Source organism: Juglans regia, chromosome 10, assembly GCF_001411555.2.
Source record: "Juglans regia cultivar Chandler chromosome 10, Walnut 2.0, whole genome shotgun sequence".
Taxonomy (NCBI): domain Eukaryota; kingdom Viridiplantae; phylum Streptophyta; class Magnoliopsida; order Fagales; family Juglandaceae; genus Juglans; species Juglans regia.
The window spans coordinates 7,207,522-7,235,180 of NC_049910.1; the positions used below are offsets into that span (position 1 = coordinate 7,207,522).

The window sequence follows — 27,659 nt, forward strand, 5'->3', positions numbered from 1 at the left end:
AAGCCTTTTCTTTCATTCATTGGAGGGAAAGAGAATTTGGTCTGGTTTCAGATTGTGACATTGTTCCTTTCTTGGCTGATGTGGGTGTGCTTTAATAATAGTAGTGAGAGTGTTCGAGGACTCTTGGTTGCCTATTAGTTTTAACTGTGTGATCTATAGATTCTACGAGCGAGGAGAGAATTTTTATGTTCTTGCGACAGTTTTGACATTTGCATCAGAATCTGCTTCACAAATCTCTGTTTTTGCTCAACAATCATGTCTTTGCAGTTGATACAAAAAGTAGTAGAAAGGGAATCGATCAATTTGATATGATGGGATGTTTGAGAAGCTGGGTTCCCGAGATTTGCCTCAATTATTTTTACAATTCTTTTCAATAAAATCTAATTATTATAATTATTTTAAATTTTTACATAAAATAAAATAAATAATTTAATTTTTTTAAGGTGTCGTTTGGATTCGAAGATGAATTGAGATGAGTTGTGAATAGTAATGAGATGAGTTATGAATAATAGTGAGATTTGTGAGTTAAAATTGATGAATAGAAGTGAATAGTAGTGAAATGACTTGAGATGACTTGAGGTGATTTGCGAATACAAACCACCCTTAAATCTTAAAATAAAAATAATATTAAAAAAATATATTTTAATAATATTTTATTTAATTTTTAATTTTAATCTTAATTCATTCTCAGCTATAAAAATGCAACGATTATTCCGTTTAATTCATTGCCTTCACGTTGTCAATGGTGTCCGAGCTCTCCACCTCCAGGCCAGGGCGATGGTATTCCCAGTGAGGGTCTTCATGAATATCTGCATTCCACCGCGGAGTTGGAGCACCTGGTGAAGGGTGCAATTGCTTAAGCCCCTAATGGAAGAAGGCCCCAAAAAATATATATATATATATATATATATATATATATATGTAAAATGGGCCAAGCTGAACCCCAACCGAAAAGAAAAGAAAAAAGAATAACCAGATAAGATTAAGGGTAGGTTTGGGGGGTGAGATAAGAATTTTGTGTTTTGTTTTGAAATTTAAAATATTAAGTTTTAATATTATTATTGTTTTGGGATTTGAAAAATGTGTATTGGGATTTGAAAAAGTTGAATTGTTTATTATATTTTGTATGGAGATTTGAAAAAGATGTAATGATGAGATGAGATGAGATGAGAATTTTATGTTTTGGTTTTGGCCCCAAACCTGCCCTAAGTGTCTGTGGGTGTGGGTCGGACGCTTGCTTTTGGTTGGTTAAAATATCCCATCATCCAAACATAAATAAAGACAAAGCCTCTCCAGTCTCCTCCCCCACCACCTTTCTTCTGTCCAAATTACTCCACATCCAACCAAACAAAGAACCAACAAACTAACTACCGCCAAACGACACCGCGGAGTATCTAACGAGTCGACGACCATTACCTCTCTCTCTCTCTCTCTCTCTCTAGCCACCTTTTTCCTTCTTTTATTTCTTTTCCACTCCCCTCCCCTCCCCTCCCCTCCCGACTCTCTGCACACACCATTCTCCTGCCCCTCCCATCCCTAAAAGCTTTTCCATACACACACACCTTTTCCATTCCATCGATCATGCTTCAGAGCTTGGTTCCGCAATCCCCAATGTCTAACCCTACTACTTCCTCTCCCATGAATACGAAGCGTGTCTACGGCGACGACTTCTCCCTAGACGAGGCCACCACCAAGCGTATAACTTTCTCCCACGACGCCTCGTTATCTGTCGACGACAGGACTGATCAACTAGACGACAGCGAGTCTACCGGCCTTAGACTCCTCGGTCTCCTCCTACAGTGCGCCGAGTGCGTCGGCATGGATAAACTCGACGACGCCTCCGACCTTCTCCCCGAGATCGCCGACCTCTCCTCTCCCTACGGCTCTTCCCCGCAACGCGTCGCAGCTTACTTCTCCCATGCACTTCAGGCACGCGTCATCACCTCCTACCTCGGCACCTACTCTCCGCTCACCTCCAATGACCTGAATCTCATTCAGTCCCGGAGAATCTTCTCCGCCCTCCAATCATACAATTCCATCAGCCCCTCGGTTAAATTCTCTCACTTCACGGCCAACCAAGCCATCTTCCAAGCGTTGGACGGCGAAGACCGCGTCCACATCATCGATCTCGATATAATGCAGGGCCTCCAATGGCCCGGATTGTTCCACATCCTCGCCTCTCGGAACAAGAAGATTCGATCGATGCGGGTCACCGGGTTCGGATCCTCCTCCGAGTTGCTGGACTCGACCGGCAAGAGACTCGGGGACTTCGCCACCTCGCTGGGGCTCCCCTTCGAGTTCCATCCGTTGGTGGGCAAAATCGGAAACCTGAAAGACGTGAGTCGACTAGGGGTGAGGCCGAGCGAGGCCATAGTGGTGCACTGGATGCACCATTGCCTGTACGACATAACGGGGAGCGATTTGGGGACACTGAGATTGTTGACTTTATTGAGACCCAAACTGATCACGATCGTCGAACAGGATCTGAGCCACGGGGGCGGCTTTTTAGCCAGGTTCGTGGAGGCTTTGCATTACTACAGCGCGTTGTTCGACGCGCTCGGGGACGGATTGGGTGGGGACAGTGTAGAGAGGCACATGGTGGAGCAGCAGTTGTTTGGATGCGAGATTAGGAACATCCTGGCCGTTGGTGGACCCAAGAGAACCGGAGAGGACAAGGTGGATAGGTGGGGTGAGGAATTGAGCCGGGTTGGGTTCCGGCCTGTCTCGCTTGGGGGAAACCCGGCAGCCCAAGCTAGCTTATTGCTCGGGATGTTCCCATGGAAAGGTTATACTTTGGTGGAGGAGAATGGTTGTTTGAAGTTGGGGTGGAAAGATCTGTCTTTGCTCGTCGCCTCGGCGTGGCAGCCGTCCGACTGAATTACTTTGATTAAATCAGATGATAACGGCGAATGTGACCAGATGATATGACGAATGTGACGAGGAAATCATTCGCCTTCCGAAGGGAGGTTTTGAAGGTGATAGCACCAAGTGAAACAGCTTTTGTTGTTCACTCGGTTGTAATTCTTTTGAAGTGAAAAACATTTATCCAAAACTGTTCTTATCAATTAGCTAGTTTGGGAGAAGGAAAAGCTTAGAGAGAAATCATTTGAACTTTCAATTAATGTAGCCTCAAGGGATCATGGGTGCACTATATTTAATTGATGTGGGTTTTCCCTTTGATGCACTGCTAACCCTTTTAGTATGGGGATTTAGCTCATCTGCATGATATATAGCATTATCAAGATGGCATATTGGGGAGAGCTTAGCCAAAAGTTAAAAACGGAAAAAGAACAAATATATGACAAAGTCCATGAAGCAATTATATTGCATATAGGAGAGTGAATTCCCCACACGGGATGAAAACGTGAAAGACCTGCTTGAGGTGAAAGACCTGCCTGCTTGTGATGTGAGATTGCCTTCTCCTTTCTCATCATACGTCCCAACTTTTAGCTTTCTAGTCAAGCTGAGGGCATCCAATGCGTGTTCAGGGGGACAAAGATCATGTTTTCTTAAAAGTAGAATCTATTGGCATAATCAAAAAATCTACTCAACCTCCTACTATTCACACAACCTCCACACTCCACATTATTTTTAATTTTTATTATTTTTTTTCTTTTATTAAATATTTATTATATGAATAATGAATAAAAAATTTGAAATAATTTAAAAAGAATAAACTCAAAAAAAAATTTAAAAAAAATATTAAAAATTTAAAAAATTTAAAAAAGTGTGGAGTGTGGAGTGTGGTGGAGGTTGAATAGCAAAACTCTTGGCATAATACAACCATAATTAAATTGGTGTCCAGTATGCCTGTGCCTTTGAGGGAAGCACCAAGATATTATCAAGCTCCCTTGTATTCTTCTACAATTATACAACAGCCATAAAGAGATTATATAAAAATAATTTTATAAATTGAAGTGAGTTTATGTGATCTATAGATATACTTTATAATAAAATTAACTTTATAATCTAACGAACCACATAAAACCACTTCAGTTTCTGAGATTAATTTTGTATAATCTCTTTGTGGTTAGAGTATTTCTCATTCTGATATGAATTAATTTGAGGGACCAAAGTAAGAGATATAGACACATCAAGTAAATCTTACACGGTTAGAGGTGAGATATAGGAGAGGCTAAAGTATTTATGATCGAGTTTCACTTTGGTGGTCGAAAGTGAAGGGTTCTTCTCAGCTAGGGATTGTGCGAGGCCTTGTTCTGTCTATGATTATTTGGGGATTTTGGTTTTTCAAATGTAAAATTCGTATGGAGGAGGATAAATTCACTTGAGAGCATATTGTGTCGGCTATTCAAATGAGGAGTCAGAATATGTTTGTGGTTCCTATGAAGGTCAAGTCTTGTTCTGCTTGGGACCAAGAGTTGTTGCGGGGTATTAGATGCCCTATTATTAAGCCTCAGATCACTATAGCAAAAGTATATGCTTGCCAGCCTCCTGATTGTGATTTTTGGAAATTAAATATAGATGGTTGTTCGCTTGGCAATCCTGGATTATTGGGTGGTGGTGGTGTGGTTCCTGATCATAGTGAGAATTTATTTGCAGGTTTGTCTCATCACTACCAAACTCAGTCTAATATTGTAGCTGAGTTTTGGGCTTTAAGAGATGGCCTCAAACTTTGTAAAAATCTGGGTATATCGGATATAATAGTTGAGACTGACTCGATGATGGTGCTTTCTTGGATTCAACGTAGTGAATATTCCAATTAGTACTTATGAGACTTTGGGAAAGAGGTGATTGAACTTATTCAAAATCTCAACTGTCGCATTTGTCATGTTTTTAGAGAGCGTAATATGGCTGCAGATTTCTGTGCAAAAGGAGTCCGCAATTCTTGTATGGATCTTCGTGCTCATAGTCTTATTCCTAGCAGACTTAAAGGTTTGTTGTGTCTTGACAAGTGCTCTTTGCCTTATTTGAGGCTGAGAATTGCTTAGTGCAGGTGTAGCGAGCTGGTGATCTTTATTCCACGTTTCATCTTCTTTTTTGTTTTGGCTAGTTTCATTTCGGTTTTGCAGGTTTTATGCATGTTTTGATATAGGTTCTCTTTGCTGGCTGTTTTATAGGCTGATTTATTTTTATTGGTTTAGATTTAATTGATTTGTGTAGAGCTGAATTCTTTTTTGGTCTATTTAATATTGTATAGTGCTTGAGCAGTTTTTTATTATTTTGATGCTGTTTGGTTTTTTTCTTGATTATTTGTACTCCTAGGTATCCGGATTTATAACCATGGTATTTCTCCGTCATAAGTGAGGGTTATTAATAAAGTTGAGGTATCGTACTTTTTTTAAAAAGAAAAAAAAAAGTGAATCTTTCACAGTTATTACTCATTTAATGATGCTTAGAATATTTTTAAGGATAATAATAAATATTGTATAGCTCTCATATGTCTTATTCTCTCGCACTAGACTTTTATGAGAGTTATGATATCCTAGCTTTCACAAGGATAGAAGTCTGCAACATGGTAATGAAACATGATGACATCCAAAGATTCTCTTCCAAGCATGACTGGGTCGACTCTTGAGCTCGAGCTTCTGTGTCGGATGAAGAACTGCTTTCATTTACTATTTTCTCAGTGGTCGAAGTTAACTTCTGTGACAGGAGAATCAAGAATCGGTTTCTGTTCACTATTCTTTTGAGGTATACTGTGGTCTCTATGTATATTACATGCGAATTTACATCTATATACAGCCCTAGTGCACATACATGTCTTTAAAGGTATATGAAAACAGTTGGTTCTTGAGCTAGTGTCTGAACAAGCTAGTGATCTATTCGTGTTGGTTCAAAGAATCTGTCATCTGTGAGCACAAGCTTTTAGAGTTGCATACCTCTACCCAATCAACCCTTAATTTGTTCAGAAAAAAAAAAAAAACTTGAGATGGGCTTGATGCCTTGAGGGATATGAAACTCGTGTTTTGTATCTTTCTTCTTGATCTTTTTTTTAGACTTCTCGAAATAAAAGTGGTATCTTGAATCACATTGGGAATTATTTTGAGTAGTGCCATACAACTTTACGCATAATAATATTAAACGTTTTGAGTATTCATCTCATTTTATCAGTTCTTTTTTCTTAATTCAAATTTTGGATTTTGAATTTCAAAATTTTCACCATTTTAATAACTGACACGTCGGTACGTATAGTATTTCGATTGATGCAATCGAAGAGGAAAAGGATTTCAAACTGTTATCAGTCTTTCAACCGTTCATTTTGTCAAATGCTTTGAGTATGCAAAACTATCTCACCTTGTGCATAAGGGTTTGAAAAGATGAAGATGGTAATAATAATACAAGAACTTAGTACAGAGACAATGCTTTTCGACACATATTGAATTGGGGGCAGTTGACACAAATTAAGGAAAAATCTTGTATAAGAGAGAACTGTCATGCAAACAAGAAAAAGAAAAGGAAAGGAAATCCACCTGAAAAGTGTACCCTTGAATATGAAAACTCAGCCCATGATGGCAGACATGTCCCTGTAAGCATAGAACAAATCCTCTTTCACAAATAAAACAACTTACTGAGTGTAGCTTCAAAATCCAATGTAAAGTAGCACTATAGCACTTGTATGATTGGAAAGAATGTGGTAAAACAGTAGCATATATTGATTTTGATTATGCAAAAGGAAAAAAAATGGCTACCCGAGATCATGAAGTCAATGTTTTCATCTTTCCATTTACGACTTAGAAAGAATACCTTTTTATAGGTCGTAACAACAACAAACATTGTGCAGTAAAGAAAATGATTAAAATTATGCCAAAGTTTTCTCGGATAGTATAATGACCAAAGGACTCTATGGTTTGAAAATAAACTTTCGAATGGTAATTGGGAGTTGAACAATACTAGTCTTTCCGCTGGGACTCCCGCCTGGGATTTTTTATTTTTTATTTTTTTTACTTCGTGATTATAGAAATGATTTTTAATGATGTTTTGAATTTTTTATTTTTTAAAAATATTAAAAAGTGTTAAAAAAATGTATGTGAAAAAAAAGAAAAAAACACACATAAAATACATTAGCAGGAGCTCCCAGCGGTGGCTCTAGTGTTGTTCTTGGAAGTTTTGCATTCCATTTTTTTACTGTTCAACGAAGAAATAACAGTGAATAAAGGCCATTGCCTTTTAAAAATCAAGTATGATCTTCACCATAATATTTTTCATAGAAAAAGTATATATTGGACCTTTAAACTATTAAGAGTTTTGCATTTTGCACTTTAAACTACCAAAAATTGATACTTTGCATTACTTTGAATGAAAAATAGTCTGACGTGGCACAATTTTGAAGGTTAGATCTTAATAAAGGGCGCAATGTATTAGTTTGATAGTTTATAGTGAAAATGCAAAACTCTTTTCCCATGAACCCCATCTCCTGTATCTGCACCAGAGCCTTGGAGAGGGGGAGTAGCCAGCTGCAAAGGACAGCTTATAAGCTTTTACCATCAACTGAAACCTCCAAATATTCTGAATTGATTAGTCTATTTGACACTATTTTCTCGTTTTTACAAGTCTCATTTGTTTTCACAACCATTTTCATCTCATCTCATCTCATTTAATCATTACAACTTTTTCAAATTTCCATACAAAATAAAATAAACAATTCAACTTTTTCAAATCCCGAAACAAAAATAATATTAAAAAAATATATACTAACAATATTTTATTCAACTTTTATCTCAACTCATCTCATCTCATCTACAAAAACAAACGAAAACGAGTTTTATCCAAGGACTTATTGGCATTTAAGAGATACTTCAAAGAACACAAGATTGGAAAAACTTCCACCCCATTAACAAATTAAATACAAGCTTGAATAATACATGAGCTATAATTTTGCTCTGCATGTGACGAAGGGATAAAAATGAAAACAAATTCCCTGACCAACCTCAAGACCTAAGTTTGAAAGCATACAAAGAAAGGCTTCGGATCTGTTGCACATTATTTGGCTTGAAGTTAAAAAGAAAAGAAAAACATAAACAAAATAAGAGAAAGAAGAATACCAAAACCAAAATCCACACTACCCAAGCTAATATCGTTTCCCAAGAATTATGCCGAGGATCACAGAGATCACAGCTACTCCCAAGATGAACTTATAGCTCGAGAGAGGAGAAACCTCAGCAGTTTGAATGTGGGTCTCTGAAGCAGATGAGGTTTGAGCAGAAGGTGCTTCTGACTTTTTCTTGCTCTTCCTTTTTGATGGAGTGGAAACGGTTGATCCAATGTCCCGGGATTTAACCTCCATCCCTCCCTTGTGTTCAGTTGGACTGCCAACATCTCCCTGCAACATAATTTACATATCAGCAACTCTTTAAGTACTGCAATAATTTGTTGTTCACTTGAAATGTTACAGGGTGTAGCTAGAGTGGATGTTATTCCACTTTGACAAATTGAAGAAACAGATAGCACAGTTAGGTGTATGGTCATAAATTCTAAATTTCAATATAAATCAATGACTTTTGAGCACAAGGTGATCTTGGAAATAGAAATAAATAGAAAAGGAAGCCACCAAAAAGTAAAGGTGGAAAGCGAAATTGGTGGAACAAAGAGGATTTCCTGCTGTTGATGATGACGGGTTCCGTTTTCATAGGTGGCTAATCGAGAGCTTCCAACCTTGACTGTGTTCTTTTCCATAATTACTACAATTCATTCATCTTTGATACAACCAATAAGAATTTAGGTTAAGAATTGCTAATAGATTTCAGTATTAAATACATGATTTTGCTATGATACAGAATTAGTTTTCAATCTCAATTGGCCTGAAGAGAATAAGAGATTTAATCCAACTTTGGTCTCTATAGTGGGTACAATGAAATGGTAAGTGGAACGGAAATAACCTTTCGTGACAGTTTATCATCAGCCAGCTGCAATTTCTGCTCAAGCTCTTTGACTTGCTTCTCTAGTAGCATGATTTCTTTTTTCTTTGCTTCAAGCACTTCAAGAGAATGCTCCAGGGCTGCTTCTCTTTCCAAATCCTTCTGAGAGTTCTTTTCATTCTGGTGGGAAGTTCAAACCAGGAGAAGTTCAAGAACAATCATTTTTAAAATCCTTCGATTGAATATCCATATAAAAATCTCCAAATAGAGAATCGTGACGCAGGCAATAAAAATATTAAAAGATCTACACAAGTAAAATCAAGTATGAATATATGTCTTAAACTATGACCACTGCCTAACCTGTTCGGCATGGGTGTTCTGAGCAAGTTGTAATTCCTTTTGAAGTTCTAACACCTTTTCATGTAATAAATCTCTATCCTCGACTTTATGAGCATGATCCTCTAATTTTGAAAATAATTCTGCCTCTTTTCCAGCCGCAGCCAACTGAATGCTTTGAACCTACAACCATCATATCAGTCAGAAATTATCCAAAAGTTCATCAAGTTTTTAACTGAAAAAGTGAAACGGACAAACTGAAGATGAAAAGCTTATTCTCAAGATTCCTGATCGTTGCAATAGTTGAGAGACTGGAATACCTCTTGTTTCAGTTGATCTTCAGATTTCATTAACTGTTCCTCAAGTTCCTTAAGACGAGTCTGCAACACAGGTTTCTCAGCAATCTCAGCCTTGAGATTTTCAATCTCAGATTTTAAAGCATCTTCTTTTGCATTCTGTTCCTTCAACTTTTCTTCAAGCTGCAATATCACAGACTGAAGTTCCTTCTTGGCATTTTGATGCGTTTCACTAAGATGATTGTTCTCTTCCATAATTGAAGATATCTGTGGTAACAAAATATGCTTAGGACATCATGGGACAAAAAAATATCATAGCACTTTTTACCAAGATATCTAATGAACTTTGCTCCAAACCTGAGATTGTAGTTTCTGCCCTTCAGAAGCAAGCTGATGTGTCAAATCTTCTATGGCCTTCTTTGAAGAGTTAAGCTGTTCAACTGTTTCGTCCTTCTCTGCAAGAGCTGCCAATAGATTTGCCTGTAAATTGCTCAGTTTGGACTCATACGTGGCCACTTCCTCTGTAAGCTTCATATTTGCCACAGCCAGTCCTCCAGTCTCTTTTTCTAAGTCCCTTGATTTGGTCTGCAGTTCCTCAACAATGCTTTCCAGATGCTTTAACTTAGAGAGAGTCTGTTCCAGCTCAATGTTTCGAGCTTCAGCAATCGTAGATGATTCTTGAGCCTGTTCTTTATACAATTCTATCTGGGTTTCTAGAGCATTCAGTTTCACACTCAAGTCCTTTGCTTCTGAATCTCTGTGACTGAATCTGTGAATGGCTTCTTGTAACTGTCTTTCTGCTTCCGCAATGCGCACCTCGGCTGCAGAATGTAGTTCCAAGGCTCTTGAGTGCTGGTCTGTTAACTCTGTGACAGTGTTCTTATGAGAAAAAAGTTGTTGGGTGGTGGCTTCCTTCTCGGAAAGAGCAGAATTAACCAATTCCTGAAGTTCATCAATCTTACTTTTGAGCTGAACATTGGTCTCAACTAACAGCTCATTCTCTGAGAGAGACTGAGAAGCTCTATTTTCAGCATTTGAAATCTGTTCTCTGAGTTCTTCATTTATGTTTTCTAAAGAAGCCAATTTCAATAAAGTCTGATCCAATTCTGCCTTCAAAGATACAGTTTTCCCTGCTGCCTGAGCTACCTGATCTTCATAAATCTTTACTTGGTCTTCATGAATCCTCAGTTTCTCAAGCAAAGATTTTGCCTCAGAATCCCTGTTGTTGAAGTTTTCTATAGCTTCCTGAAGTCTACCCTCGGAATCCCTTGATAGGGAATCATGTAACAATTCAAGCTCTGTGTTTCTTGCAGTAGCTTGCTCTATCACTCTTCCATGTTGCTCAAGTTGCTCCTCTGCATATTTAAGCTTCTCCATTACCTCACTCTCTCTCATCCCAGAAGCCTTAAGACCAATTTCAATGCTTTCCAACTTCTGTAGTGTCAGATTCAATTCATTTCTCAAGACTTCCGATAGATTTTCTGCTTCAACAAGCTTCTTGCCAGAACTGCTCGAGGCATCTTCTAGCCTTTTCTTCTCATATGTTGCTATATTCAAGGACTCTATCAGCTCTCTTTCCTTTTCGTTAGCCGTTTGAAGTGCAATTTCAAGACTTGATGCTCTGGCTTGGAATGCTTCGAGTTCTGATGCGAGTTCAGCTACCCTGTGAGATTGTTTCTCGGAATCTGCCTCTGCATCCCCACATTTAATTTCTAATGTGCTGATCTGTTCTTCAAGTTCCTGAATTCTATACTTCTCTGTTTCAAGTAACAACTCTAACTCACTCGCCCTTTTACTGGCATCCTCCACTTTGGAATGAGATAGTTGGATCAAGTCTTCTAGCTCAAGGCTACGCTGATGGTTCATACTGGCTCGATCCTCATGTTCAGTGCATTTCCCCACAGCAATCTTCAATTCCTCCACAAGCTCTGAATTCCGTAATGAGGACTGATCTAGAGCTGATTCCAGCAGACTAGTTTTTTCTTGGTATTCCAGCATTTGGCCATTCAGCAGAAATTTTTCTTCCTCAGCCACTCTCAATGTAGCATTTAGTTCAGATATTTTGTCAGAAACTTCTTTCATTTCTCTCTCAGTATCACTGCTTTTTAGTTCCACGAAATTTAGCTGTTGCTCAAGCTCCGCATTCTTCTGCTCTGCTGCTATAAATCGTGTCTCAAGCTCTCTTAGTTGCGATTTTGCCTCTTCTACTGCTGCATTTGAAGCCTGGATTATATCCTCGAGCTCAAGATTCTTTTGAGTTGTTGTCGCTGCTGCAGCTCCAGTTTCATTATGAAGCTCTTCCAGAGACTTCAACTTCTGTTCAAGCTCTGCATTGTTGGACAAAGCTTGAGACAAAAGAGAATCTGTTTTATTGAAATTCTCATCTGAGAGCCTCAATTTCTCCTCAAGATTGCTGTGCAACTCCTCCAATTGCTTTGCATTACTAGCCATTTCTGCCACAGCTACTTTGAGAGCTTCTTTTTCTTCGAGCACTTTGGCCAGTTCGTCCTGTACAGCTGAAACTTGTGCTTCCTGGGTTTTCAATGCAGTCTCAACCAATTCCCTCGAGTTTGTTTCGTCCTGATGCCTCAACTTGATTTCTTCCAGTTCAGAAACCTTTAATTGAAGATCTTCTTTGGTTGAGGCTAGATGATTTTCAAGCGATGAGACATGTTCCTTCACCTGAGATTCTGAAGCCTTCCTCAAGTCAAGGTCCTGGGTCAGTTCATTTATAAGATCTTCTCTTGAAGAAAGTCTCTGCTCTATGTCCAGCACTAGGGATTTTGAAAGCGTCAATTCCTCTTGGACGGTAGAAAGCTCCGCTGCAGTTGTCTTAAGTGCTTCTTCAACCTTCTGATTTTCAGCAATCTTGTCATACAAGCCCTTGAGCTCTTCTTGTAGGGAAGCCATCTGATCTTCCATTTCTTTTGCAGTCAATTTTGCCACTTCAAGTAATCTCTCAAACTCCAAGGCCCTCTTTGTTTCGGATTCGGCATGCGATCCACTTTGTTTGTGTAGATCCTCAAACTTTTGTGCCTCACCTGCAGAACATTGCAGATTATCCTCTAATTCCTGCATCCTCTTTCTTGAGCTTTCAAGCTCAAGGCTGAGACTATCAAGTGCTTCCTTCACTTCAATCAGCTCCTTGCTCTTTGCTTCTTGAGCTTGCAGTTCCTCATGCAAAATGTTTGTCTGTGTACTGTGTTTTTCCTCGGCTTCTACAATATGCTGTTTCATTTTGTTGTGGCTGAGTTCAAGCTCTTCATACTTCTTTTCTCTGTCAACCAGCTTCTCCTTTGTCAGAGAGACATCGTCCTTCAGCTGAGAGTTATCAGATTCAGAATGCTTAAATGCTCCAGCTACTCTTTCCAATTCAAACTCAAGTTCTCTAATTTTCTCTTGCGCTTCTAGTAATTCTCTGCTTGGATTGCTTGTGCTTCTCTCAACAACAGATGGGTAGTCCACTACAGGTACTGTTACATTTCTGTGCGAAGCATCTTTCACATCTATAGATTCCTTCTCAACTTTTATAAACTCTCCATCGGTTTCTTCCTCTTCTCTTTTTCCTTCTTTTCCTAATACGGGCAATTCTCCATTTGTTACCTGTTACAAGATCATTGAAGTCCACATCAAGTACAAAACAATCTACATAATGCATCTACTATTGGCATAATTGATTTCGCACAAAAATCATACTGTTTGTTTCTGATACAATCAAGAATTTGGAATTTTACCAAGTCATCTCCTTTCAATCAGCATAATTTCAGATGAGTCTGCAATTGTAAATTATACTAGCTCCAGTAGCAGGTTAAATTTTTGCTTTCAAATGATCAGCTAACGAACTAGAATAATTTTAACTTCAGGATTTCCCATAGACCCATAACCCTTGATTTTATACATGCATTAGAGACACTTCACTTTTGTGTGCACATTATAACAATAAGTTGACAAATATAATGAAAGTCACATTAGTATAGTTTGGTGAAAATGTAGGAAAGGAAGCACAAATTTATATATAAGAAGATCGACAGATGTTAGAACATTTGGAAGTTTGCTTATTTGATAGGACGTATAACAGGGGAAAAGATAATTCACAGATCCAATAATAGAGATTTCATGCATCCCATGCTCATGTCATCTGCGATCAAAAGTATGAAACGCAGAAATTCATTCTCTATATGAACTTCCATGATATGTAAACAAGAAGTAAGCAGATTTTTCTGTGCATTTCTTAAAGTTGTTTGCATTGAGAGATGGTGGAATGCAATGAATTTGCATAACACCCTTTCAATAGGTAACATACAGTGAATACTATCAATAAATCTATTTCATTCAGTGTGAGCTCACAAGTAGAAACCGTACAGTCAGCAAATATAAGATTGTGGTTACCTTGATGGCTTCGGCTTTACTCACAACATCCTCAGCAGCCTTCATCACTGGAACTTCTGAACTCACTAGTGTGCCTTCTTCCATGTCAAAACCAAGATGCAGCTAATACACTTGCTTGTCTGTTATTTTCACAAATTCAGCATTATCCAAATATAGAATAAGAAAACAACATATGAGGAATGCACGTATGCTCACTTAAATATACTGTTTTCTAGACAAGAAAGCAAAATTAAAAATCGAAAGAATGGCTGCATTTGTTGTCACCTCCAAGTCAGTTCTCGTTTCATTTGTATAATTGCTCACCGGTTTCACATTTTAAATTCATTCAGAGAAGACATGTTAAATAAAAGCACTTGATCCAAAGGAAAAAAGAAAAAGAACCACAAAATGTTCAAAAGTCTTACAGCAACCTTAGTATGCTACACTGTTTGAGATTCAAACATGGCATTTGATCCAAACATTGACTTCTATTGTTTTTTTTTTAAAAAACTTCTAGATGTCAGGTGAAATTGTCAAAAAAATAAAGTACAGCTGTTGAAAAGTTGTAGTGCCCTACCTGTCATTCATTATCTAAGCCTCCTGACCCATAAAAAAACAATAGTAAGGAAAAAAACAAACAAAAGAACAGCATCATAAGCCAGAAGTGATGGATCCATAAATACATTTTATAAAAATAAATTTATAAATTGACAAGACTTGATGGGTTTGATCTATTTTACAGTAAAATAATTTTAAAATTTAACGTATGACGATATTAAGACACATCTATTTATTAACATTATTTTTGTAAGACATTTTTTCGAACAGTGAATAATAATGACAGCTAAAGATGTGTCCCTTATAACTATTGACGACCTACAATCAAGTGAAAACTTCAATTCAAGGTTGTATCTGGACCGTTCGTTGTATCTGGGACCCACTATATGCTAGCATTCAAAGATAATTTTTTTTTTTCTGCTTAATGATTAAAAAAATGATTTTAAGTGTATTTTTCTTATATTTTAAAAATATTTAAAAATATTAATAAAATAAAATAAAATAAAATAAAAAACTAAAAATCAATAAGCGGTATAAACGAGCGGTGGCAGAGTAGCACCGCTCTAATTCTAAATCAAAGGCTTCCAATCGAAATGACACTAAAGGCAAAAGACATGGCGGGTGGGAGCCACTACCAAGCTAATCTTAGCAACTCCATCCATACTCTTTTGACTCTTTTCAATCCTGAAAATCAGATCTGGACAGATATAGTCTATAGCCTCTATTACATTATAGTTATATTTTATTATTAAAAATAACTTTTTTTAAAAAATATGAATTAGAGGTTCCATCCTATTTATTCATATTTTTTAATATTTTATTATTATCAATTTAATTTACTACGTCATAAAGACAAACTCTAGAAAATGAGAGAAAACCGTCAACCGGAAAATGGCCATATTTTGACCAATTTATTTATGAACCCAAGCCTTTTTGCTTATTCCAATTTCCATCCAATATATAAATAATGTTTCATTTTGACCTTTAACAGTACTGAGGAGTGAGGGAGAAAAAGCTTGGAGTAAAATATTATAATCTAATTAAATATATTGCAGTAAACAGCTTTCAAGTCTTAATATTTGCATCCATCAATCCCAGAAACGCAGTAGAAAAAAGGGGCAACTAAATAATTATTTAAAGTCCAGATCTCTCTTCCTTCTTTTATGAGAGAAACTGATCGGAAATATATATATAAGCAGATGTCAGATGAAATGATCATGATCATAGTGATCATATCAGATGAAACAAAACAGAAGATCAAAGCACATATGCAAGAAAAGGTCGAATTACATCAGATTCTTAAGAAAAATACATCACCCAAGATTCATGATCAGCATCCAAGATCAAAGGTTTACAGTCTTCACCAAAAGAATCGAGCGAGAATCACAACACAAACAATCTAATCTTTTTTGTTTTTCTATTCACGAAAGCGATAAAGAACATAGAAAACACAGTGACAAAGCCTGTATTGAATCCTGATCATTCTTCAAACATGATAAATATAAAAAGACGAGAGCTAGAAAAAGAAAATAGATAAGGGATGAGAGAGGCCGCTTGCCTGAGAAAGTTGGGGAGCACTTTTGCTTTTTTCAGCAAAACACTTTTCTTTGTTTTCTCAAAAACAAACAAAGATGGAGATGCAGAAGAACTGATGATGAAGATGATTGAGGATCATCAATGGCGAAAGGGAAGGAAAGAAATTTGATGACAGAGGAGAGAGAGGTTCTTGGTATATAAGTCGAAGGAGTAGGAGAGTCCACTTTTTATGTGCGCTGTGGGACAGCACGTGGGGCCCTTTACCATTTGGTCCGAACGCTGCCGCTTTTTTAATTCGAACTTTTGCCTTTATTTGGTCCTAAAACTACGATATTATACAAAAATATAAACTGGGAAATTTAATATTAATCACTATAAAATTTTTCGAAAATATATTTGTATAATATATTTTGTATTTTTATAATAAAACCTATTTTATTTTTTTTATTTTAATAAATTGGGAAATTTAATATTAACCACATGCAATAAAACTTCAAAAATATATTTATATAATCTTTTTGGTATTTTGTTAATAAGACCCATTTTATTGATTTTGAGAAAGATTGGTGAATTTACTCTTTTCGTGTAAAAAAAAAAAACTTAAAGGGCCGTGCTTTAATGATCCTTTTAGGGCTATAGCATTAGCATAGGAAAGTGGAAAATAAATAATTAGGTGAGAACATCTCAATAAATTAAGAAATAATATTTGTAATTTTAGAATGTAGAGTCTCGTAAGTTTTTTATTAAAAAATTATATAAATTTGAGATTCATATATAAAAAGATTATTTTTTTAATAATAGATCTAATTTTTCTTAAAATGAGTGTGCGGAGCATTACTCTAATAAATTATATAACTCCATTATGTTTAACATCTAAGTAAATTGTGCCTTATGTTTAATTTTGTAGTAACAATGGTTTGTAGGATTAATTATTATAGGATAGACCGAATTAAAAAATAAAAATAAAAATAAAAATAAAAATATGATGAAAGCATTATTTGTGCTAGGGGGAAAAAAACAAAAAACATTTTGCCCAAATCCTCGTATAATTATTTGACATTTAATCCAACAGTATAAGCAAAACAATGTTAAGTTCGATGGTAACAAGAGTTTCGCTGAAATCAACAAAACATGCTCACATGATGATAGTAAAAGGAGTGATGAACGAAGAAAAGGATGGTAAACGAATAGCAAGGTGGCAATGATTGGCATAAACCCACTAATTCATTTTGCTTTCTTTTCATTCGCAATCGTTTTTATTCTTACAAAATTAAATTTTTTTCATTAAATTTTATATTTACTCATTTTTTTAAAAAGATTATGTAGTACTTACACATTTCATAACTGTAAATATCATTTCTCTTTTTATTTGTTCTCCTCTTTACTTCTCATTTGTTCACCTTCCCTTCATCACTATGTTCTCAAGAAAATACTTCTATTTGTAAAGAATTTTCATAAAAATAAATTCACAAAATGACGTAATTTAATTTAATATTTTAGATTATAATTTTTTTTTTACTATAAAATAGATTTGATATATTATATTAAATTACATCTTTATAAATTTATTTTTGAAGAGATACAACGAAATATTTGCCATTCAAGAATACCACATTGGAGATTTGAGACAAAAGGGAGGATGGATTGGTCATCGAGCAAATACAAGAAATCTAATAGGCCTTTTTGGTCTCAAAGTATACATGACCGACCAAACCGGCCTTACATGCGTGCAAACGTGAGAACACTGTCCTTTCCTCCTAATTTATGTTTTATTTTTTAGCCGATCATGACATCTGCTTCATTATTTTTATGATTCAGTTCTTGTCATTTTTCTCTCGGATTTCAAGATTGAATCCAACCAGATCTTTTGATGCATTTACGGATTTTTTTTTTTTTTTTAAGAATAAATGCAATAGCATTCGGTGCTTAAATGTGTACCAAAAAGTTGATAAAAATATGCAGAGGTCCAAAGAATTAGGGTAGGGTTAGTGAGAGATGGATCGACAATGAATAGATATGGGCATGGTCATGTAGACTTGAGTGTGTGGTCCAACTTGAGTAAATCACAAGATGACTGCTATAACTATAAAGAGATTATATAAAAATAATCTCATAAACTAACGTGATTTCATGTGATCTGTTAGATCTACTTTACAATAAAAGTAATTTTATAATCTAATAAACTGCATAAAACTACTTTAATTTGTAGAATTATTTTTATATAATTCATTTGTATCTAAAATATTTCTTTTTAAAAAAATTAAAAAATTGGTGTTTTAAATGATTAAAAATATATTTGTATTTTAAAGGATTTTTTTTTTCTTTTTTAATTTTAGAAATTTTAAATGCACTCGAAGTTTGTGATGAAAACTTAGAATACACTTGAGGCTTCAACTTTTATAGTTAGGACTTAACCAAAGGAAAAGTATATATTATATATATATATATATATATATATATATCTGTAGTATGAAAAACAACAAAAGTTGCCAATCCCACGTTGGTTTATATTAATATTAGGTTGAAATTTGCAATTGTAATTTGTGTTACCAATTAACAAAAATGCTCTCACTTCTATTTGCTCGACCATGGAACAAACGTTCTAAAGCTTTGGACCGATAAACAAAAAGTTTGGCAAACTCAGCACAAGTGATGCATGGCAAGAATAAAAAACTGACTAAAAAAATCGAAATTCTCCGGTGTTTATATCATGCTTTAACAGATATATTTTGAACAAAATTAGTTACATGTAGATTTTTTTCTCTCTCTCTCTCTCTAAATAGCACAAGTAATGGGAAACCTCTCCAAGGCAGGGCTCTTTGAACCCATCCATGCAAAGTAAACCCCAGTCCCATGCACCGCACCCTCATAAGTTTTCCTACATAAAATTGGTTAAATCGCTGACTTTTCACCAGGAGTATGGCCCTAAAGAATTATTTGCATCCATGAGATTTTGAACCTTGGATCTTGAAGGGAGTGATACTCCAAGACCAAGGCCTTCACCACTTAGACTAACCCTTTGCGGTTAGCAACACAAGTAACACACTTCACCAAGACTAAAAAATGCTGACTAAAACTTCACTTCTCTACATCTTTGTCAAGCAGGAAATTCATACATTAGAAGCCTCATATGGTGACAAGGTGAAATTTAAGATCCCAAATTAATCCAATTAAGAAAAGGAATACTTCCATATACGCGAAACCTGCCTCAAGCTGCTAAAGAAGACCAGAAGAAAATTCTTCCCGTATCTATTAAAAAGTACCTTCATCTGCAATGTTTTGAAACCGTTAGTATTGTTTAGGTACTGCAAACATTGAGGAGTCAATTATCTATCATAAATGTTAAAAACCGGGCGATTCAAGTACAAGGAAAACTTCAAAAGCATTAGACGAGTTTAGCATCAGTCAAAGGTATATACCTTCACCACCATCATCAACATCGTTAAAATCATCGTCATCATCATCAAACTCGACATTCTGCAGGATTGCATAGTATATGAAAAATAGATGACAAATATCAATGCAGTTAATGGTGAATTTTCACTTCTCAGTATATGGGAAAACCTGTAATGGTCAAGTACGATCCCATACCAGGAGAAAAATCAATGAAAAACGAAACTTCCCCCTCCCCGCCGAAAAAAATAATAATAAGTGAAGAAAAAGTTGCCTCAAAGAACCATTAGGTTAAGTGATGCTTTCTTCTGCAATCTCATCCAGCAAATTTGTTATCCAATTGCACACAATTCTTTCAAATTTTCAATACTTGCATTATCCTACAGCTAGATAATATCAGAAGAAATATGTTTCTATTTGATTTTTGACGACCAAATGGCAGCTATCATGTAGACTTCAACAGAATACTGCTAGTCTGGTAGGCCAGGGTTCCACCTTACACAAAAGCCCCAATAAAAGCATTGTAAGTTGGTAAGGGAAGCTAATTCTCCAAATAGGAACAACGCAGAAGAGAAAGAGTGAACGTCTCATCATACCTAGGTAATCTGCCACATTAATTGCCTTATGATAGGAATCCTTTGCTGAATTTAGATAGTTCTATCCTCGATTTTTCGCCTATTGTAAAGATCATCCTTCAGAGGTTCCACGAGAAAGTTTGATTACCATGTAATGTACTATCTACCAAGGATGGATCCCCTTTTATGCAGAGATCCTATAGTAGGTTTTGTTCAACCTCATTACCTCATTTTTTAACAACTTACGTGATGCCTCAATATTTAATTTAGTTCCTAGGAATACATTTGTGCCTTCATATTTTAGAATGAATTCATCCGAACAGCATTGTGATGATAATGCCATCACATCATGGATAAAGCCAATGTGGGTCTTAAAGGCAATAATCACACCACGCATCACTAGGAACGCAAACCAATACAAATCCGGAACATAGAGCATATGTTTTTTAGGAACCTGAAAATAATCATCATCACTAGGTTCTTCCTCAATGTCTTCTTCTCCTTCGTTTTCATCTTCATCTTCATTTTCGCCTTCTTTCTTTTCCTTTTCATCTTTATTCTCTTGGCCCTACATAATTACATGGATCAGAAAAATAGGAATCCAATCAAGAGAAAACTGAAAAGGAGCATGACCTTGAACAATATAGGCTGACAAAGAACCAATAGGAACAGGTAAAACATTATTTTCTGTGATTATTCCCCTTAATCAAGGAGCATATCAAGATTGATTCATGTATGCAGTTCTAAGAAGTGATACCAAAATGATCTTTGACCAAGTAATGTATGTAGTAGAGTTACAAAAGTTGGAAGTCGTTTACCTGAGCCCTTTGTTCAAGCTTTTCTAAATAATCTAGCTTCTGCAGCTCTGTCAGAGAAAAGATTTCACTCCATTTAACATAACATCCAAAGAAACATACTTTGGTAGGACACAACTATCTACAAAGAAATATAGATCAATGGTATATAGAAATGTCATCTCAACATAAAAGTTGATGATGCTTTCCAAAAAATATATATATATTAAAGTTGGTGCACTCAAATTTTCATTTTACCATGTTGAGAATATCAGAACTAGTCATACGCATTTAGCTAAAAATATAATACATAAAAAATCATCAAAAACACGAGTAACCAAAATCTCCAAAAACTCAAGAAATTATCATAAACAATGGGTTGATGTGAAGTTGGAAACTGTAGCTGTTTGCCTTTTCCATTCATTAAACTGAAACTCAAGTGATTTCATATTGACAAAAGAAATCGAAATGCTTGCAAGGACAAATTTTTACAAACAAACACTTTGAGGGACTGATCTCCATCAATAACATATCAATATTGGGCACGTGAGACTTGCAAAAATATGAAAATTAGAAGGCATACATCCCAAAATACTAAAGCAAACGAAAAGAGAAAGGCATTCTATCTCATCAAACCTGACTCTGGATTCCATCTAACTTTTTTCTGACTTGGCCGTTGCCCCTTTGAACCTGGGAATTTCATTGTGCCATGAGAAAGGTCTATTGAGGCATCATGAAATACGTAAGACAAAACTACAAGGCAGATTAATGCATATAGTCTTATAAGACCACCACCCATTTTTAATTCATTGCTTAGACTACACACCTCCGATCAGTTCTTGAGGAAATCTTTTAAGCTCTAAAATTTGTGAAAGAGAATCACGAGTTATTGTAGTCTTTGGTTTTGTCATGTCAGAATATCTCTCTATCTCTGTGCTTCGGCTATCTGACACCAGAAATCCGAGAATTGAAAAAAATTACAGTGATATGATCTAGTGAAAATCTAGAGGTAGCTATATATTTGCTTATAAGCAAGCTGCCATTCCAACACAAAATCAAATATGCTTACTTTTAGAATCAGTCTCGTCAAGATAATAAGCAGAGGCCTTCCAAAAATTTTGCAACTTTACACTCTCCCTAACTAGGGTTTCTTCCTTATGCACGCTTTTGATGTTAGGCAATTCAATATCCTACAATTGCATCGAGAAAACTTTCACATGCACAACAATGAGTAGTAAGTCTAAAACCAAAACAGGTAATGGAAAATATTGGTCTAAGTTCAGGTTTTAATCTTTCACACGATTAAGAATTCAGCTTCCATGCAGAAAAATGAAAATATTTTAATTAAGTCACCACAATTTTTTTTATCCCATTCCATTAAAAATCAAAACAATGGCCCCAAGATTGTACCCAGTTATCACTTACAAGGCTAAGCAAGAATAAGCTATATATATCTATCTATCTATCTATCTATATATATATATATATATATATGATTTTGACTCCATGACTCAGTCCCAAGATTAACGCAATGTATCTAATTCGGAACGTAACGTATACTGTTCCAAACTTATTCAACATCAATATCAATAATCAATGTTTCCAGCTAATCCACCTTCATTGGAAATCTGATTAGAGAATTACTAATCCACCGTTGTCAAACAACCAGCACCAAACACAACCGGGACTTCAATCAATAAAAGAACAAGCATGAAAAACCAAAAACAGTGAGACAACCGTACAGGGAAAAGCTCAAATGGCTCTTGTTTGGCAAATCCATAGCCACCGGCGCCTCCATATCCCCGTCCCCGCCCCCGACCTCGAAAAGCCATCTACCCAAAAACACCGTAAACCAGAAATTAAGGAATTTGTTCTTTCCCTTGAGCGGGACGCTCCCCTGGCCAGTGTGAGATGAGTTTTGCGTTTGAGAAGGAAGAGGCAAACGAGGGGCGAGGTGGTCCAATAGGTTGAAAGGGGAAGGAATAGAGGTTTCCTAGATTTGGACCCAAAATGGATGGATTATTTTCTTACCTCTGGAAGTGGGCTGAGTGAGCGAAGGGTGTGGTCGAGTTAGTAGAGTTTTGGGCCACATTTCAAGATCGAACGACAATCCCATCACTGTTTCTTCAAATTCTATATTAATGTTACAATCAATTAACATTGCCTTTTTCGTAAAATAGGATGGTATTTCAATTTTATTTTATTTTATTTTTGATAGAGTCTCAATTTTATTAATAACCCTTAATTATAACAAATAAATACCATATTATAAACAGAAAGAATGTTATGTATCAGCTATTATTCATTCCCACATCACACATCTATAATTTTTGAAAAAGCTATAGGTATGAAGTATGAGATGTGGAGTGATGAATAGTGACCGATGAGAAAAAATTTTCAATTAACAAATATGGGGGTTACAAAAATCCCTAACAAAAGTTTCAAAAAGTCTTATACTAAGCTTTATAATATGTAAGCAATGAAAACAGTAACTATTTACAAAGGAACAAAAAGGCAATATAATACCAAAACTAAGATCCTGTTTGGATAGTGAAAGTGTTTCATCTCATCTCATCATTACAACTTTTCTAAATTTTTACAAAAAAATATAATAAATAATTCAATTTTTTCAAATCTCAAAATAATAATAATATTAAAATTTGGCAAACTTCTATGTCGAACTAAGTTTGGCAAACTAGATTTATCAATAACAAAGATTTTATAGAATTGTTGAGACAATTGTGAAGTAGAAGAAAAACACGAAGTAATACATACCTATTGTTAGTTAAACCATCTGTCATTCCATTGCCTTTTCTATATGTATGCTAAACATCAAAACTGAAATTTGTTAAATTCAAGTATATCTTCCCAGAGATACACATACCTACAAGGAGAGCTTTGCTTATTTTTATATCATTTAACTACCAACAAAGCATTTGATTTAACAATGAGGCCATAAAAGCCCAGTTGGTAACATAAAGAGATGCCAACTTTAAGGAGAGGTTTGGATTTAAAACCCACCTCAATTCATCTCATCTCATTATTATAACTTTCTCAAATTTCTACATAAAATATAATAAATAATTTAATTTTTTCAAATTTCCACACCAAATATAATAAATAATTCAACTTTTATTCTATCATTCATAACTCATCTTAACTCATCTCTGAATCCAAACCTCTCATAAATATAGGAAGTTCTGCAAAATCATTTGTATAACTGGAAAAGCGATGTATGAAATGACTACAGTGATTACGAAGGATCCCTCCACAACCAGCAAATTCCTGTTAGCCCTTTGAGACTCCATCAATGTTGAGTTTAATTCTACCAGTAGGAGGATTAACATCAAATTAAATTCTTTCAACCATTTCACAACTTTCCAAATAATGCATGAGGCAGGTTTAATCATACCTTCATATTAGGCTAAATTTCTAGCAAAAAATAATTCCCAGAGTATCAACCAACCAAGAAATTAATTGAGTTAGAAAATGAAGCTGATTTGAACCATGAAAAACCGACCACCAAGTGAGCAACTTATCTCTCTAGGCCAAGGTTGACAAGGTTGAGCTGTCAAAAATCTGAGAGAAATCAAACCAGACAGATATAATAAGGGAACAATCATTAAAAAAATATGTAAATCAAACTTAGCCTCAAAACCACAACTACATTTTGAAGCCAATCTTATGCCACATTTTTGGATATTAAAGTCCAAAGCCGATCCATTATTCCACAATTTCTAGACAAAAATATATATCTTTGGTGGAAGAATTTTGCTCCAAATATACTTTGATGCAGAAAACCAAGGATGGTGAACTCCAAGAAAATCCCAAGCTGACTTTGTAGTAGATTTTTCATCATTTGTATGCTTCCAAAATCGAACATCATCACCACTTCTTAGTTTGATATTGAATCTAGGAATTTATCAACATAGGATTTTGTAGCGCTTCAAGCTTATCCCTCTGCCAACTAGAAACATAGATCTTTTATTTGAAGCTTTGGCATAGAGATAGAAAAACCCAAAGAGGATCCATCACCCATCTAGTTATCATGCTAGACATATAATGAATCTTCCACTGATTTCAAATTGTAAAAAGGGAAAATTAACACATATAGACTTCCATATATGAGAGTGCCCTGGTCTAGATGAAATTAAATTTAGAGACACAATATTGGAGAGATACTTCTATCTCATAGAAAAAACCCAAAGAGAGGTCAAATTTATCAGATTCCCAGCAAGTTTGCATTGCAAAGCTTTTACAACATATAAATTCCTTATGTCCATGCCACCCTCTTCAGCAGGCTGACTTATCTTTGCCCAGGATACCCATTTTTTTAAATGTCCTTGGCATTCCCCCGAAAAAGAAAGATGCAAAATCTTGCTGAATTAATCTAGCACCTCTTTGGGAGGGCATATTACATAAAGAATATGCACTGGAATAGAAGATAATATAACCATAATCAAAGTTATTTTCCCTCAACAAAAGCTCCCTGTTGAGGAGAGACAAGTCCAGGCAATAAAGAGTCCAGCCTTGTTGCAAGAATCTTGGAAATTATTTTGTATAAAACTTGGCATAAGCTTATTGGCCGAAAATGTAATCAATGAATGCTAGAAAGAATTAGGAAGAGGAGACCCCCTAAAGAAAGCCAATACAACATCCCATACATCATTGCTAACAATGTCCCATCAACTAGAGAAAAAAACGGATGAGAATCCATCTAGTCCAGGAGTTGAATCAACTAGAATGGAGTCAACAACGACTCCTTCTAAAGTGGGTGACCACAACGTGTACAAATTGTCATCATCATTAACCAAGTGTGTAATAACTTGTATAATTCAGAGCAACATGAGATATGCTCTGAGCCTAAATGAATTTGAAATAAGCTAACTGCAACATATGGTATATCACCATGATTGGTAGAAACCATACCATTAGGCAAGGATAGAGAAAAAACATTTTGACTTTATCCTTTTATATAAAAGCATCTGATGAAAGAATCTCGAATTTCTATCCCCTTCTTTGAGCCAAGTGATTCTAGACTTTTGCTTATAAAACATTTCTTCTTAAAGTAAAATTTGATCATACTCAGATTCTAACTTCTGCAAATTAATGACTTAAATTAGCCTCTGAGTTTGATGATTGTAATGCTGATTCGGGCAATTGTATACTATCCCTTAACTCAAATCGCTTCTGAAAAATATCAGCAAAAACTGAAGCATTCCAATTCTTCAAAGTTGTCTTCAACCTCTTCAATTTAAATGCCATCATATTTAAACCAATCTTATGACAAACTCCAGAAAATTTGGGTGAGTTATCCACATCTTTTGGAATTCAAAAGAAGAAGTGCCTAGCTTTTTAGCCCCCTTATTTTCAATCAACATAGGACAATGATATGAATGTAATCATTCCCAACGTGATAAAACAACATGAGGAAAAGAACCAATCAAGATTGACTAACAAACTCTATCCAATCTTTCCCAAATGAAATGCCCATCTCTTCTATAATGCCATGTGAATCTAGAGCCAGAGTAAGAAAGATCGTACAAGGAGTTTACTAGTCGACACAGGAACACCCCTAACCTTCTCTAGATCATTTTTAATGATATTGAAATCTCCCACGACCAGCCAAGATTTATCAACAATTCCCAACCTTGAAAGAGATTCCCACAACTCTTTTGTCTACGAATAGAGCTGCATTTAGCCTATACAAGTAAAAAACCGAAACGACAGAAAAATACTATTAAAAAATGTTTAAGAAACCCATTTTAAATAAAAGATTAAAATAAAAAAATTAATGTAACATGCGAAATATGAAGAACACACTCTTTACACCATTGACATGACATGATTTAATTTGTAAGGTATTTGAATTTTATATTTAGCTTGTAAATCAAGTTTTGCTATGTCAACGACATGGAGGGTGTGCTTTACATACCAATTTATAAATAGAATTTTTTATATATATTATACATACGTATAAGGTAATTGAAAACCCAATGAAATTCTTGTAGACGAGTAAGGGTTAGTTTGGAAAAAAGATGGGTTACTGTTAAGTTTTCGGACGATATTGCCCTTTACATGCTCTGCTAGGGTTCCATCTCTTTGTTTGTTGTGGCTGCATGGCAGCCGTGGATGGCCATTCTTCTGGCCGTCCATCCTTCGCCGAAATGGCTGTTGCGGCCCCGCAACCCCTCCCTGAAATCACAGTTGCCCATCGTGTTCCAAAAGTAATGGACGGAGAAATATTTTTTCAATTCTCAAAGGAAGAAATCAACAGATCTGCGGAACCTTTCCGCTTCTCGATTGTGATCAAGTTCCTCAGCCAACGTCCCTCTCTGGATGCGATTCGTGCGTTCATTGCCAGTCGGTGGGGTCTGTCATCTACCCCGGTGGTTTCCTCTATGAAATTGCCCTGAAACGTCTTCATCAGATTGGCTACGGAAGCAGACTTTGTGAAAACCCTGTCCCGTGAATCATGTGAAGTGAATGGAGTGGCTTACCGTGCGTTCCACTGGTCTCCTGATTTTAATGAGGAACATGAACCTTCTAATGTTCCGGTGTGGATCCTCCTTCCCGGATTACCCCCCCACTTTTATCAAGAATCGTTCCTTCTGATCTTCACAGCTCCGCTTGGTCGATTCATACGCAGGGATAATTCCACGCGTTGTGCGACCCGAACTGATGGAGCTCGTCTTTGCTTGGAGATGGATGCTGCTAAGGAGCCGATTTCGTACTTCTGGATTGGCACTCCTGGTCTGGCTACGAGTAGAAAACAAGAGATTATTTTTGAGATGTTGTCGGCGTATTGTGGTAAGTGCAGAGTGCAGGGACATAACTCTAAGACCTGTCGAGCAGGTAAACCCAAGCAGGAGGAACGAAACCGGGGACGGAACAAAGAAAAGAATGAATCGGGTGGAAACACTTCATCTCAGAAAGAGGATGGTGAAATAAATAATCCTCTGTTTTTCCTTCCCGAAACAGAGGCTG

General features: G+C 36.0%; 3 protein-coding genes across 6 annotated transcripts; 1 reads left to right on the forward strand and 2 right to left on the reverse strand.

Moving 5' to 3' along the window:
* The first annotated feature begins 1,246 nt into the window (after positions 1-1,246).
* On the forward strand, positions 1,247-3,146 carry LOC108985505 (scarecrow-like protein 23). Its single transcript, XM_018957830.2, has one exon. It carries the CDS (start codon positions 1,582-1,584, stop codon positions 2,875-2,877), a length of 1,296 nt encoding a protein of 431 aa, XP_018813375.1. The 5' UTR covers positions 1,247-1,581; the 3' UTR covers positions 2,878-3,146.
* A 4,616-nt stretch (positions 3,147-7,762) lies between these two features.
* On the reverse strand, positions 7,763-16,097 carry LOC108985510 (early endosome antigen 1-like). The gene is made up of 7 exons (XM_018957836.2): positions 15,933-16,097; positions 13,838-13,956; positions 9,806-13,051; positions 9,473-9,715; positions 9,177-9,335; positions 8,838-8,996; positions 7,763-8,281 (listed from the first exon to the last, which is right to left on the reverse strand). Exons 2-7 carry the CDS (start codon positions 13,919-13,921, stop codon positions 8,030-8,032), a joined length of 4,143 nt encoding a protein of 1,380 aa, XP_018813381.1. The 5' UTR covers positions 13,922-13,956; positions 15,933-16,097; the 3' UTR covers positions 7,763-8,029.
* A 2,479-nt stretch (positions 16,098-18,576) lies between these two features.
* On the reverse strand, positions 18,577-22,627 carry LOC108985504 (DNA-directed RNA polymerase III subunit RPC7-like). 4 transcript variants are annotated; one of them, XM_018957827.2, is made up of 8 exons: positions 22,415-22,627; positions 21,742-21,862; positions 21,499-21,618; positions 21,309-21,362; positions 20,697-20,743; positions 20,333-20,446; positions 19,330-19,387; positions 18,577-19,179 (listed from the first exon to the last, which is right to left on the reverse strand). In XM_018957827.2, the coding sequence occupies exons 1-8, from the start codon at positions 22,502-22,504 to the stop codon at positions 19,163-19,165; spliced, it is 621 nt and encodes a 206-aa protein (XP_018813372.1). In that variant the 5' UTR covers positions 22,505-22,627; the 3' UTR covers positions 18,577-19,162. The 4 variants fall into 4 exon arrangements, 3 of the variants coding, with proteins under 3 accessions (XP_018813372.1, XP_018813371.1, XP_035550256.1); XR_001995203.2 differs by having other exon boundaries at positions 19,149-19,179; positions 19,330-20,446; XM_018957826.2 differs by having other exon boundaries at positions 18,577-20,446.
* Positions 22,628-27,659: the final 5,032 nt, after the last annotated feature.

Excerpts from the sequence above, each read along its gene's own strand:
- LOC108985504 (XM_018957826.2), bottom strand. The coding sequence starts at position 22,504 with ATGGCTTTTCGAGGTCGGGGGCGGGGACGGGGATATGGAGGCGCCGGT. Across the intron at positions 21,619-21,741 it reads TGACGAGACTGATTCTAAAA|ATAGCCGAAGCACAGAGATA; the intron begins GTAAGCATATTT and ends TTCTGGTGTCAG. Across the intron at positions 21,363-21,498 it reads TCCTCAAGAACTGATCGGAG|GTTCAAAGGGGCAACGGCCA; the intron begins GTGTGTAGTCTA and ends TGAAATTCCCAG.
- LOC108985505 (XM_018957830.2), top strand. The coding sequence starts at position 1,582 with ATGCTTCAGAGCTTGGTTCCGCAATCCCCAATGTCTAACCCTACTACT.
- LOC108985510 (XM_018957836.2), bottom strand. The coding sequence starts at position 13,921 with ATGGAAGAAGGCACACTAGTGAGTTCAGAAGTTCCAGTGATGAAGGCT. Across the intron at positions 9,336-9,472 it reads AAGATCAACTGAAACAAGAG|GTTCAAAGCATTCAGTTGGC; the intron begins GTATTCCAGTCT and ends TGATGGTTGTAG. Across the intron at positions 8,282-8,837 it reads ATGATAAACTGTCACGAAAG|GGAGATGTTGGCAGTCCAAC; the intron begins GTTATTTCCGTT and ends ATTATGTTGCAG.